Raw genomic sequence first — 14,966 nt, 5'->3', positions numbered from 1 at the left:
CAGTTCCATAACTGAACTCGTCAGCTCTCTTTAGTATTTTAAAGTCTTATCATTTATAGACATTTGTTATTTTACTCTGATCCTTTTACAAAAATGAGATTCATGCAAGATACCCTGTCAAGTACTCTTGACCACCGACACTGTTGTTAAAGTGTCAAACCTTTTGTCCTTATTTTACAACTGTGTAAACATGGAAGACCTCAAAAACTGAGGAGGAGGAGAAGTAGCCCACATCAAGGCAGACTGCTTTCTCCCAAGAGTGCTATTACTCATATACCTCAGGCCATTTCAAATTGAACATAATCCAACTTCCAACCATTAGATCTGTGGTGATGCTGGTGATCCTGTAGTTAGTTATTTTTGCCCATCATAAACTTCCCCCCTGTTTTCCAATGCCTCAGTGTCTTTGGAACAAGCTCACTGGATAAATACTTCTGGAGAAGTATAGACCAATTATATGAAACAAAGAAATAGACCAACTGGCTTTAAGAAGTATCCCCCACACCCATATTTCTTGACTTATTTGATTCTAGTTAGTTTTGGACATGGAAACCCTGGTTCAGGAGTACTTTCCAAACCATGGGTATTATTTTGATGCTAATAATTTTTGCCTCCCTACTAGGCTGTGTACTCACAAAAGTTTTAAATGCATGTGGGGTAGCCACTGACCAGCTAACGACTCTCTGACCAAAACAACCAAAGAGAACAGAACATAACCAGTTCCAAGAATACAAGTCTGATATCTCTTCTGAACATAACACTAAGACCCAAAGTGGAAATAGTAACTGAAAATCATACTAGGACTGATATTTTTAATTGAAACTCTCACCTGGTCAAGAGAATGATCCAAAGGTGGTACCAGGCCCATTCTAGGCCCAACACGAAGCCACTTCTGGTGGGGGTGCTATGTACACAAACCAAAACTTAATAACTTATATTTCCCAATAAATGCTCTACTTGACCAGACATGCCATATATTCAGTCAGCCAATCACCAAATGCCAAGCAATTTCTGGTCTCTGTACTAACTTTCTGGTTCTTTATTCTTTACCCTATAAAACTTCCTGCCTTCCATCCCATTTTGTTGTTCTCTGAACCACTGCCTTCTTCATGAAGTGTTGAATAAAAGTTTGTCTGGATTACCTAAATTGTCATCTTTAATACTTTTAAATAGTTTGTAGACCTTAGTCTAGTTACTAGAAAATTTTAGGCCAAAATATTTTTGATGCAAATATGTCTTGGCTACACATGTAGGGTTAGCCAAAGACTCCACCTGCCAATGCAGGGAACGTGGGTTTGATCCCTGGTTGGGGAAGATTCCACAACTAGGGCAATTAAGCCCACACGCCACAATTTGAGAGCCTGTGCATCATGACTAAGACCTGAGGCAGCCAAAAAAAAGAAAAACAACAACCCATGACAAACCGTAACTCAAAACCCTAACTCTGACCTTAGCAGTAAATAATACTTAAAGAATACCAGTGACTGAAAACCACCGACAAAACTGATGCTTAAGCACCTTCCCAAGGGTTTCAGGAACTTTCAATGTGGCAGTATCCAAGCTTAAGATACTACACAATGTTGTCTAGAACTGTCTAGTACTCAAGCTTCCTAGAAGATGTTAGTCTACAGCAAACCCTATCAACATAATTTTAATTCAAATACTGAATTTCAGAAATCTTTTATAAACTGATAAATATTGCTTACCTTAATCGTTTCAGGCACTAGTAGAAATGGAAGTCAACAAACGTCAAGTCATTTATTTGTAAAAACTTTTTTGGATTGGTTTCACAGTCCATTGAAAGACAATATTAGTTGAGGTATTAACAACAGTAACATAACTCTAGTCTCTGTACAAGCATATTTTGCTTTATGCAATAAAAGGTTGAATGTCTGGATCTATAGTTTTATGTATAGAAGAGAATTTGATTTTTTAAAATCTCTTCAAAGCACAGTTTGCAGTGGCCAAAAAATCCTCCTGTAATATGACTGTCAATGCCTTTATTTGGGACTTATTATATCTTGAGCTTTCTTAACATACACCCTCAGCAGTAAATGCTTTCAACGACTAGAGAACCAGCATCATTGCCAAAGCATGGCCCTTAATGGCTCACTGACACCCTCTTCTTCCTTCCTATTTGCCAAATTAATTTTTTGCTTATCTTTTAAGGTTGGTGAAATCCCTGTGTTAGAGTTTTGTTTTTGTTTGTTTAAAAGTCTTCCTATTGTTTATGGACTAGCAGCTATGGTCCACAGGGTTGCAAAGAGTTGGATATGACTGAAGTGACTTAGCATGCACAGCTCATCCCTAAATGGACCGATTTTATAGAGGAATATACAAGGGACACAAAGGAGACCCACACTAGTTAATGTTCTACTGAATGACAAACAGTAATTTTTCCATTAAAAATTCCTTGTTGTGGTAAAATATTCACAGTAAAAATTCATCAAAGCTGATTTTTATTAAAATCAAAGCACCAGTTGACTCTCCCAAATTAAAAACAACAACAAAGACTACTGCCTCAGATATCCTTCACAATAAGCAAAACCTTCATGGGGAGAGAAACTGTGATCTGATTGGCTAGCATTATTCTCTTTCAAGAGTATGAGCCATCAGGATGTGAATTTTAGTTAATTCACATCCAAGATGAAGGGATAATATACACATAGAGAGACATGAATTCTTAACTTTCATGATATTATAAAAAATTTTAAAAAATATGTGCATGGTTATTTTAAAGGAGGGCTTCTAAAGATTCCCTGGAGAAGGGAAAGGCTACCCACTCCAGTATTCTGGCCTGGAGAATTCCATGGACTGTATAATCCATGGGGTTGCAAAGAGTTGGACACAATTGAGCGACTTTCACTTTCTATTTCAACAAGCAATTAGATGGTTGAACTCATGGTTATGTCCATAATTTTAATGGCCAATCAGATCACTCAATTTCTCTCATTCATAACAGATACAGATGAAAAGAAAATAAGTACATCTTCTATTTAAATTTAAAAACCTTTTGCTCCCGTGAAGCAACCTACTGCTGGGATTCACGTTCATCTGTAGATCAAAAGGAGTTAGCTCCTTTCATTGTCTAACTAGTCTCTCCATGTAACCTAAATTTAAAAGTTTAAGCAGTGTTAACAGCAAGAGAAAACTGAAATGCAAATTCATATACTCACCCTTTGACTGTGGAATCTTTTTGGAAGCAGTCCTAAATTGTGTTATGTCTACACTACTGTGTAGTAATAAAATGTGGAGCCAATTCTTTAGCTTGGAAAAGAAAGTAAAGCTACCAAAAGAGGACATTTTCCTTCTAGGACCTTCTAATTTCCTACTCTTCAATTCAGAAAAGAAAAGCAGGGCCTGTTAATTCAAAGGGCAGGATAACTGTATTGCCAGATAGTATTTGGAATTTAATATTGGAGAAGGAAATGGCAGCCCATTCCAGTATTCTTGCCTGGAGAATCCCATGGACGGAGGAGCCTGGTGGGCTACAGTCCACAGGGTCGCCAAGAGTCAGACACGACTTCACTTTCACTATCATGGTATGCATTATCCTTGTAAGTCACTGACTGTGTATTGGGTTTTCTTATTGATGGGAAAGAGCAGATGCTTGGCACCTGGGAAAACTATTGATGAGCTGGACTGAGTCAGTTCTAGGTGCCACATGGCCTGTTCATCATATGATCCCCCTTCAGCATTGGGAGTCCTGCAGATATGACATGAGGCTCTTGGTTCTAAATCTAGAGGGCAATCTCCAGGAGTTTTTGACCAGAGGTAAAAACTGGAGTTTTCAAAGTTTAGGTCAAGGTTGCTTGAGTTGCACTGACCTTTTGAAAGGAATGCTCTCCAAGTGGGCACGAGGTATAGTCAGGCTCTTCTGATAGCTTATTTCTTTTATAATTTAAGGACTACTTTGCTGGGATCCTCCTGGACACATAGGTCAGAGGACTTTAAAGACTATTAAGAAAATGCTATTTGGAGAGAGAAACTCTTCTAATATATGTGGTTGTCAAGTGCCTCTCATTCAACTATATATGTGTGTGTGTATATATAAAGGTGAAAGAAAAATATCGTTTTAAAAGATTCATATGGCACTGAATATAACAGTGAAAATTCTGGGAACATTAGTAGACATTCTGGCTCAGATGCATTTAGGAAATTATAATTTTTCACTCTTAAGTGCTACTTCCCTTTGTGATCATCCTTAAAATTTATCTGCAGTGCTTCCCTTTTAACTAAGGAGACAAATGTGGAAGAAGAAAACGTCCTAAGGAAGTATTCTAACATAAAAACAATAAACTGATTAGAAAAAGCTCCATGGCTGCTGTGTTAAAGACGCTGGAGCAAAAGAAGACAATCAAGTGGTAAATGCACTATTACCAAAATCTGTTCGTCTTTGGAGAATAAATGCCAAATACATACTCAAAACCATACAACAACAACAACTTCCCTGAAACACGTATTTGGAAAAGTGAATTACGGTTTCTTAACCTTTAATACATAATTGACTTATGGACCAAACTGAAGTCTACACAAAGTGAGATGCTCTTGCCAATAAATAATCAGTATTTTCTCATTTTATCTTCAGCAGTACCTGAAAACCCAATGACTTAGCCACAAGGCATTTTCAAATTATCCATTTGAAGAAATAATGCCGTGTGGATAAAAGTAAGTCCTCTAGGTTTAATTCATGGGACCTGACACCATCCAAAGGATAAAATTCTGTCAAGTCAGATGTATTTTTATTCTTCTGGCCTAAGAGGAAAATATCCTCAGCTAACTGATGTTTAATAAATAAAGGTTTACTTTGGCAAACTAAAAAATTTCATGTATTCTGTCAAACGTTAGATTAGGAAATGGAACAACAATTTTCTTCTATCTTAATCTAGTTACCTTCCTTGATACTGAACAACAAGTAAAAGGAATACATGAAAGTCAATTAAACTAGCCAAGGCTGACCCAGGAAGAATACGCTTGCCCTCAGAAGGTAGGTTTTCTATATCTCTCCATCAAGAGAATGAAAATGAAGCCCAGATCAAGTCAGAAAAAATCAATTTGAGGTTCTGATTCTGAAAAATAGATGCTTTAGAAAAAATTTAAATTTCACTATAATTCCCTCTAACTGCCTGCTTCTAAATTCCACAAAAGACTTTCATTCCAATTTATAAAGACAGAAGAAAACCACAAAAACTGGTCCCTTTCAGGGGAATTTGTATTTAATGCCCCAAAGGGTATAACTTGAAGAATCTTTACATCAAATATGGCGCACACTGCTGTATTTCATATTCTGGATGGCTCCACTAAAAGCCATACTGCAGACAATGAGTCTTGTTATAAAAGGGTCATCTGCACAGTTAAAATGCAAACACCAGTCCACACACAGACACACAGCAAAACCAAACAAGTATACTTACTTCCTTCCCTGGTGGAAGGAGGAGAGGTTTTAGAAACGTATGAAAAATGGTCTTGAAAACCTGCTATATCAAACACCTCTATAGATAAGAAAAAAAAAAATCAAACATTTGTTTTCCTTTTTCTTTAATACAGTTGCCATCTTACATGATATGCTATTAGGCTCCTTCTTAAACAGCATCTAGTCTACTTTCTTGGTGCACCAGTGGGCATTCTAGGATAGAACTCATTACCACTGACATTCATGGAGTACTGTACTTACATGCAGTACACCTAACTCATGTTGGTCCATAACTGAGTAGTGGTATATTCTAAAAATGGATTAATGCACACATCCAGACCACATTAAATTTTCAACTTAGAGTTCATACAAAGTCCTTTCTATAGTGGCTGTCACTAAGGACTGCAGTTTGAAATCCAGGAAGTGGGAAGAATGTCTTTTTATTTTGTTGTTGATGCTTCTTTCTTCCTTTCTCCTTCCCTCCTACCTCTTTTCCTTTCTTTCTTAATAAGGTTAAAAGAAATGGGTTATTAAGGAAATTGGAGTCTAGTAAACATTGAAAACTTAAGATGGTCACAAACTCTTCTTGGTAATGATGTTAAATTAATGGCAAAATGTATTTTGAAAACAAACAAAAATCTAAAAACCAGCACAGGCAAGTGTGCTTATTTAAGCAACTGGCGCTCCTCTATGCTCTTGAGGCGTTTCTTCCGGGGCTGTACAAAGTCATCATCTGAGTCATCACTACATTTATTATCTTCTGAGTCATTCCTGAATTCTAGTTTAGGAAACCTTTTTTCTGGATAAAGATTCTTCAGAAGTTCTTCAAAATAGCTTTCAAGTTTTATACCAGCATTGGCTACTTCTGAATCAGGCTGTTGAAAAAAAATATGAATTAAAGAAATGTTTAGTCAATAAAAGTAGATTTCTTATATTTTGCTCCCTTTTACCTCAAGATTATGAATATCAGTGGATTGTTTCAAAAGACATGTTTACTTAAAGCTTTGATATAAAGTAAATAATAGCCCAGGGCAAGAAAAAGTCTAGAGAAGAGCAGATAAGAAGTAAATAAAGGTATTGACTCATCTAGATTACCAGAAAGACATGAAAGAAATGCTGTAATCAGAATACAGTAACAGGTGTTTTTTAGAACAAACATAATATCTACCTCTGAATGAGTAACTGATCCAAAGGACAAACTATCATCAAAAGCTTTAAGTTTGATAGATGTGTAGATGATAAAGTTTTTGAGAAAACTCTTAATTAAGAATTATTTAAACCACATTCTTAATATTTCAATATCACAAAGACTAAAGTCTGGAAATGCTATATTTCAAGAAATAGAGGTGAGAATGACAAAGAATGCTTCTGGGTTAGATAAAAATATTTTCTAAACTGTTTTTAAGTTGTCAACAGTAATTTGCATTTCCACTCACCATATAATAAACCTTTGACTATACATGTGGATAACGTTTTCCTAATGACCTCTCTTCATTCCTTGATATAGACTCGAACTTTTGAAAATTTATGCTACCACAGATAGATATCTTCATCTCCTCCTTTGTTGGTAAGGTGTTTGGTTTAACATTACTTTCACATTGCTATTTCCTCCCCCTTCTCACCTCATTGAATTCAGCACAGTTTTGAAAGATCAATCTAAAATCAGCTACAAAATCTTCAGGCTTTGTATACATGCAATAATCTTCTTGTAGTCTTTTCTTGATGGTTGACAAGTCCATTGGATTTTTAATTATTTTGTAATAATCAGGCACCTTTCAAAAGAAATGTGATGCTATAATAAATAAATTCTACCTGGTCCCATATAAATTCTATAAGAAGTAGTATATAATTCAGATCATCCTTACTGCTTTTCTCAGTTCTATTTTGTCACTGATAAGGAAATATATTCAGCAAAATTTGCAAGCACCTACATGTTTCCAGACATCAGTAAATGTTTTGTGTCACTTTTATCAAAAATTTTCATCAGTTATTTTTAATGAAAAAAACCTACTACATTTCCCCTCTTACTATTCTCCTTTTTTCATTATTAAACAAAAAGGCAATCATTAGAAAAAGTATTACTTCTAGTAATATTTGACATGTTTTTTTGCTGCATGTGTTATAGCAAGTGGGCTCTGAATCTGGGTTTGAACCGCAGTTCTGCTACTCAATAACACTCTCCTGGGTAAGTTACTGGGTTCAGTCATTTCACCGAACCTGTTTCTTCAAGTTTCAAACAGAAATAATTCTACCATTCTCATAGGATTTTGTAAAGACGAAATAAGATAATATATATTCAGTTCAGTTCAGTTCAGTCGCTCAGTCGTGTCCGACTCTTTGCGACCCCATGAATCGCAGCACACCAGGCCTCCCTGTCCATCACCAACTCCTGGAGTTCACTCAGACTCATGTCCATTGAGTCAGTGATGCCATCCAGCCATCTCATCCTCTGTCGTAAATGAATAACATGCAAAATAGGCATGCAAAATAACATGCAAAATATATATTAAGGGGGCCTATTTTGCTGTTGCTGTTATTCATGCCAAATGTAACAGTAGGCCAACATTAGAAAAAGCACCAAATTCTAGGTCACATTTTATGTGAATTAACTTTTTATTGGCATATTTTTGCCCTGCTTCTTTTGGGCACAAAGGGCCTTCCACCCCAAAGACTATAGTGGACCCCCGAACTGTGCAGGTACGCTTATACACAGATTTTTTTCCATGAAATTCATACAGCAATACGACAAAATCTGTGATTGATTGATGCTGCAGATACAGAAGGCTGACTGTAAAGTCACATGAAGACTCCACTATACAGAAAGTTGGTGCCCTCAACCTCTGTGTTGTTCTGAGAGTCAACTGCATTTCTTTTTCCGATCTTAACTTCTCAAAACTTGTTTACAAGGAAAGAAGTTCATTGCTTCTCAGCTCAGTGTTACTTGGCTAGTCTTCTTTTCTAATGTTGCATTCATTTAAAAAAAATTTTAACAAATCTATTAGCTTTTTAAAGGAAATTCAGACATCAGAGACACATTTTGAGTAGCAGGTCCAGCACCTTACAATAATGCACTAAGTGAAAGTGAAACTGAAGGTTGCACAGTCCTGTCTGACTCTTTGCAACCCCGTGGACTATACAGTCCATGGGATTCTCCAGGCCAGAATACTGGAGTGGGTAGCCTTTCTCTTCTCCAGGGGATCTTCCCAACTCAGGGATTGAACCCAGATCACTCACAATGCAGGTGGATTCTTTACCAGCTGAGCCACTAGGGAAGCCCATAATGCACTAAAGTCACATCAAACTTGAAATATGAAGCTTTTGAAGTCAATGGTAAGCACACACACACCTCTTCCTCTATTGTTAATATCTACTTCTTCAGATATACCCATTTGAATGCAGAGTTCCAAAGAGTAGCAAGGAGAGATAAGAAAGCCTTCCTCAGTGATCAATGCAAAGAAATAGAGGAAAACAATAGAATGGGAAAGACTAGAGATCTCTTCAAGAAAATGAGAGACCAAGGGAACATTTCATGCAAAGATGGGCTCGATAAAGGACAGAAATGGTATGGACCTAACAGAAGCAGAAGATATTAAAAAGAGGTGGCAAGAATACACAGAAGAATGTACAAAAAAGATCTTCATGACCCAGATAATCACAATGGTGTGATCACTCACCTAGAGCCAGACATCCTGGAATGTGAAGTCAAATGGGCCTTAGGAAGCATCACTATGAACAAAGCTAGTGCAGGTGATGGAATTCCAGTTGAGCTATTTCAAATCCTGGAAGATGATGCTGTGAAAGTGCTGCACTCAATATGTGAGCAAATTTCGAAAACTCAGCAGTGGCCACAGGACTAGAAGAGGTCAGTTTTCATTCTAATCCCTAAGAAAGGCAATGCCAAAGAATGCTCAAACTATCACACAATTGTACTTATCTCACATGCTAGTAAAGTAATGCTCAAAATTCTCCAAGCCAGGCTTTAGCAATACGTGAACCGTGAACTTCCAGATGTTCAAGCTGGATTTAGAAAAGGCAGAGGAACCAGAGATGAAATTGCCGACATCTGCTGGATCATCGAAAAAGCAAGAGAGTTCCAGAAACACATTTATTTCTGCTTTATTGACTATGCCAAAGCCTTTGACTATATGGATCACAATAAACTGGAAAATTCTTCAAGAGATGGGAATACCAGACCACCTGACCTGCCTCTTGAGAGACCTGTATGCAGGTCAGGAAGCAACAGTTAGAACTGGACATGGAACAACAGACTGGTTCCAAATACGAAAAGAAGTAAGTCAAAGCTATATATTGTCACCCTGCTTATTTAACTTATATGCAGAGTACATCATGGGAAATGCTGGGCTGAAGGAAGCACAAGCTGGAATCAAGACTGTGGGGAGAAATATCAATCACCTCAGATATGCAGATGACACCACCCTTATGGCAGAAAGTGAAGAGGAACTAAAGAGCCTCTTGATGAAAGTGAAAGAAGAGAGTGAAAAAGTTGGCTTAAAGCTCAACATTCAGAAAATGAAGATCATGGTATCCAGTCCCATCACTTCATGGCAAATAGATGGAGAAACAGTGGAAACATTGGCTGCCTTTATTTTTGGGGGCTCCAAAATCACTGCAGATGGTGACTGCAGCCATGAAATTGCCAACAATGGTCCGTCTAGTCAAGGCTATGGTTTTTCCAGTAGTCATGTATGGATGTGAGAGTTGGACTATAAGAAAAGCTGAGCGCTGAAGAATTGATGCTTTTGAACTGTGGTGTTGGAGAAGACTCTTGAGAGTCCCTTGGACTGCAAGGAGATCCAACCAGTCCATCCTAAAGGAGATCAGTCCTGGGTGTTCATTGGAAGGACTGATGCTAAAGCTGAAACTCCAACACTTTGGCCACCTGATGCGAACAGCTGACTCATTTGAAAAGACCCTGATGCTGTGAAAGATTGAGGGCAGGAGGAGAAGGGACGACAGAGCATGAGATGGTTGGATGGCATCACCGACTCAATGGACATGGGTTTGGGTAGACTCTGGCAGTTGGTTACGGACAGGGAGGCTTGGCGTGCTGTGGTCTGTGGGGCTGCAAAGAGTCAGACATGACCTAGCGACTGAACTGAACTTATTACTTGAAGTCTGCACCTATAAATCAAAATGTGTACAGAGATTGGGGGCGGGCATGGGGTGTCTTTACCTGAAATGGAAAGTTTCTTTCCCAATAGCTTTAGGATATATATACACCTAAAACTCCTGAGAGAAACAATTGATTTAAATCATCCCAGAGAATAGTAAGTAAAATACATGAGAAGAAAGAATACATGAAAAAAGAACAGAAGTTTTTGAGCAGTTAACATTACAATGTAGTCAAGATTAAAGCATTCAGTATGTATTAACAGGGCTTCCAAGGTGGTTCAGTGGTAAAGCATCTGCCTGCCAATACAGGAGATGCGTGCTTGATCCCTCGGTTGGGATGATCTCCTAGAGAAGGAAATGGCAAGCCACTCCAGTATTCTTGTTGGAGGAATCCCATGGGCAGAAGAGCATGGGGAGTGACTAAACAACAACAATGCAGTAAGTTTTAAGATTTTGATTAATGTAAGAAATTTACTGTTGAAAAATGGTACAGAAACTAGATTCTCATAAATCAAGTTTCAGAAAAACCATCCCACTGTACAAAAATGCATTTTAATACTTTAGTGCACCATTAATACTTACGGTCAGAGGAACTGGGTCTTGAAAAGCCAGGCTCATTTCATGGCAGTAAAGAAATAAAAGTAGGCGTTCACACTTCTAAGCATAAATAAATAAATAAATAAGAAATAATGAAGTCACAACTAATTTTTAGTAGCAATAGATCTAAAAGTACCAGAATGGAAATTAAAACCAGATGAATACAAAAAACAGTGATACTTAGAGCTTTGATGTCCTTTCCAATCATTTGCTACAGTGTACTGTTTGACATTTTGGGGTGCATGTAACATATGAGAGCAGTCTTTACAGAAATAAAAACAGTATCACTAGAAAACTATCTGAAGTTTTTATTTCCACTTATCTCTGCAATTTTTATACTGAATTACTCACAGTCAATAAAATGACTCATAATCAATAAAAAAACATCCAGGTGTTAAGCGATCCAGGTGGATCTCTATCCATGGGGTGTTGGGTCCTAAGGCCCCTCTCTGAATGCAGATGTTTCTGTCATGCACTCTGTTATTTCTCTGCTTACAAGTCTACCCCAGTAACCACCGTGTCTCAGTGGTAGTGCATGTTTCAGCCCTCTCTTGCACAACAACTTTCATACTGATTGTTCTACTTAATAAATTAGCAAAGGAGCTTCTTTAGTAATAAATAAGGTTAAATACATTAGCTAGCTTTAAGGTATAAATCCAGTACCACTGGGTGAAAGAATGAGTTATTTCCAGGAAGAGTAAATACAAAAACCCATCTTTTTGCTGCCAATTCTGAACAAATTCCAAGGAAGAAAACATATCTGTAGTAGAAAATAAAACTGAAATTTATTAAAGGTAGGCTAAATTTAAAAGTCCAGACCACATAAAGGATATATAGTCTACCGTGTTCAATTACTGTATTTTAAGCTTCTAGGAAATGTATATATAGCATCGCTATTTTACTTCATTAAATAAGTTATAATCTGCCATTATTTAAGATTCTTGTATTCTGTGGAAGAAAAGTACTAAGTTGACGATACACTTCTTTGATGATGGCACAGCTGCATTACAATGATGGGACGTCTAACCAAAACAACTAAGTTTAACAGTCTAGGCTGGAAACTTACCCTTTTATCTATTGGTGTTAGTTTGACAAAGCCTTCAGTTTTCCTTTTTTCTGAGTTATGAATGGGAGCATCACAATCATATTCAACTTCGGGTTTAGATAAGTCTCGGCAGAAAGTGCAGATCCACTCTCCACTGTTGGGGGAGGAAGTATCTGACTGAGTTCCTGCTGCATCACTCCTCTCCTCACTACCTCCCTTTCCCACCCTGCTCCGTGCCATCTGTAATGCAGAATTATTTATTTGGTGTAACTGTTAATCACTGAGGATTTACCACCTATCTCCTATGTACATGGCACCATGCTGAGAGCTTACCAACAAGAATACAGTTCATGGGCCTAAGGGGTGTGTTAGTCCAGTGAAGGGGGCATGAAATATACACACAAAAGAAAACAAACACACACATTAATCTATGGCTGATGTGAGGCACAAATGGCATTTCCCCCCAAATGATTAAGTTTGAAATTATACAATGGTTGTTCTCTATTATTATCATCTCATAAGGTCTAAGAATTTACTGAAGATATTTATAAATAATAAAACTCAAATGCCTGGCAAATAAGATGCACTAAATTATGACAGTTGTGCATAAGAACCATTGTTCTTCATGGTAATTCCCTTGTAATAATTTAAAGTGCCAGATGTTTTTTTCCTTGACATAACAGACTAGGTTTTTGAGAGATGAGAGAAGCAAAGGAAATGGGAGACAGGGTATGGAAAACCCTATGCTGAACATTTTGGGGTATAAATTTATGCCAAGTGGATTTCTATTTAAATTTTTATAAAGGTTTTGTGTTTAAAAAAAAAAAAAAGGTTTTGTGTTACAGGATCAAATGTCATTGCTGTTATTATTTATAGTGAAAAATTGTAAGCAAGGGAAGCAAGTGCCATCTTACCTTGGAAAATTTGCCAGAGTGGGCACGTGACAAGAGAGATGGAATACTTTGGGACACTTCTCACAGCACAGGAGTTCCCCTCCATTCTGACAAACTGCACACCAGTCCTCATTGGGGTCATCCTCTTTCCTCGTCTCCCCAGCATGAAGGGGTGACTTCTGGGACGCATCTAGCCACTCAGACTTTCCATTTGAGGAGTTTTCCTGGTGAAGTCCAGGTTGATCTCCTGTGCTGTCAGGGGCATCTGATCTCAACACAGACTCCTCAGATGCAGAGCTCTGACTGCTATTTAGGAGCAGGGAGGTGAGTATGCTTCTTGGATAGTTGGTCTGCAATGGAAAGAGGTAACTATGTATATGGATTTCTTAAACTGCCATTCTTTATCAGCACTACTGCAATTTTGGATTGCAATTTGCTTACTCATGCTGCTAAGTCACTTCAGTCATGTCCGACTCTGTGCAACCCCATAGACGGCAGCCTACCAGGCTCCCCCGTCCCTGGGATTCTCCAGGCAAGAACACTGGAGTGGGTTGCCATTTCCTTCTCCAATGCATGAAAGTGAAAAGTGAAAGTGAAGTCGCTCAGTCGTGTCCGACCCTCAGCGACCCCATGGAGTGAGCACCTGGTTATTTCAAATGAGTCCATGAAACTGCAGGAGAGCAGACTGTTTACTGCTAACTGGCCCTAATAGTAAAGAAGACATGGACCTCTACTGAAAAACATCTTCCAAATGGAAGATCAGCAGCAATAAGGGGGTGTGGATAAAAGGAAAAGGAAAAATCTTTTTGACGGCTTCAGAAGTGGCAGAATAGGTGGTTAATGTAGAAGTCAACCATGTGAACTGTAAATACATTTTACTGGAGACATTAATTCAAATTATACCCAAACACAAAACATTCCTACTGTAGATTTTTTTTTTATCATTCATAGAAAGGTATACTGCTTTAATTCTTATCGGTAATTTCACCTCTCCACGTGCCATTAATAACATTAAGGTGAACCTAAATTTTATGTTGGAGCCTAGAATGATGAAAATTTAAAATTATGAACTAAATCTATTATTTCCTTTAAATGTTAAAATAAATTCTTAAGTAATAAAATGCAGATTCAGTTAAGGGCATGGTTATTCTAATATTCTTTGGAGGTAATTATTTTCAAATTATTTAGCTTTTTTCTATGCTAGTTAGTTCTATATTTCTAAAGAGTATGCTTATACTGTAGTTTTCCAGATTTAAATTTTAAACATTTTCTATTTTATTACACATGTATATATTTTTCATACTACGCAAGATTAGATTTTTCCTTCCTGACTCTCCATATCCTCCTTATACTTAACACACCATTTATGCCATCTTCTTAACATAGTTTTATTAAGCACTGATTTCTTTTTAGTTGGCAGGGGCAAGTACAACTGTTATAAGCAGCATTTATTCTAACTGGTCAGTATCACTGCTGTACTAAGTATCCTGAAAAATCAATTTTTGGTCAAATGCATGTTCAGGTCATATTTTGATTATATTTAGTTCTTAAATTTTTTATTTCGGTGTTTATTTATATCATTATGACTATATACTGTTCATTGCAAAACCACAGTATGTACTATGATCACTTCCTCTTTTGTCTAACTTTTTGTTTTTTACTATGAGTCAGTAATTGTTGTTGGTCAGTTAAGTCATGTCCAACTCTTTGTGACCCCATGAATGGCAGCACACCAGGCTTCCCTGTCCTTCACTATCTCCCAGAGCTTGCTCAAACTCATTTCCATTGAGTTGGTGATGCCATCCTCTGTCATCCACTTCTCTTCCTGCCCTCAATCTTTCCCAGCATCAGGGTCTTTTCCAATGAGTCAACTCTTTGCATCAAG

The 14,966-nt window shown here is 37.5% G+C and overlaps 1 protein-coding gene across 5 annotated transcripts in view; it reads right to left on the bottom strand.

The window, feature by feature from the left end:
* Positions 1-2,442: 2,442 nt before the first annotated feature.
* The window catches only part of TRIM24 (tripartite motif containing 24), a 113,639-nt gene continuing 101,115 nt past the window's right edge, over positions 2,443-14,966 (bottom strand). For 4 of the 5 annotated variants that reach the window (XM_025291592.2, XM_006043430.3, XM_006043429.3 and 1 more), the window contains 5 exons: positions 13,103-13,431; positions 12,210-12,342; positions 11,129-11,203; positions 7,036-7,185; positions 2,443-6,288 (listed from right to left, as the gene is read on the bottom strand). In XM_025291592.2, coding sequence (XP_025147377.1) covers positions 6,079-6,288; positions 7,036-7,185; positions 11,129-11,203; positions 12,210-12,342; positions 13,103-13,431 — 897 coding nt within the window. In that variant the 3' untranslated portion in view covers positions 2,443-6,078. Of the gene's footprint in view, positions 6,289-7,035; positions 7,186-11,128; positions 11,204-12,209; positions 12,343-13,102; positions 13,432-14,966 lie in introns of those variants that run through there. The other variant, XM_025291593.2, reaches the window with a different exon arrangement.

Source organism: Bubalus bubalis, chromosome 8 (assembly GCF_019923935.1).
Source record: "Bubalus bubalis isolate 160015118507 breed Murrah chromosome 8, NDDB_SH_1, whole genome shotgun sequence".
In the NCBI taxonomy this organism is placed as follows: domain Eukaryota; kingdom Metazoa; phylum Chordata; class Mammalia; order Artiodactyla; family Bovidae; genus Bubalus; species Bubalus bubalis.
Note: the sequence above shows the minus strand (reverse complement) of the source record. Positions and strands in the feature narration are given on the sequence as shown.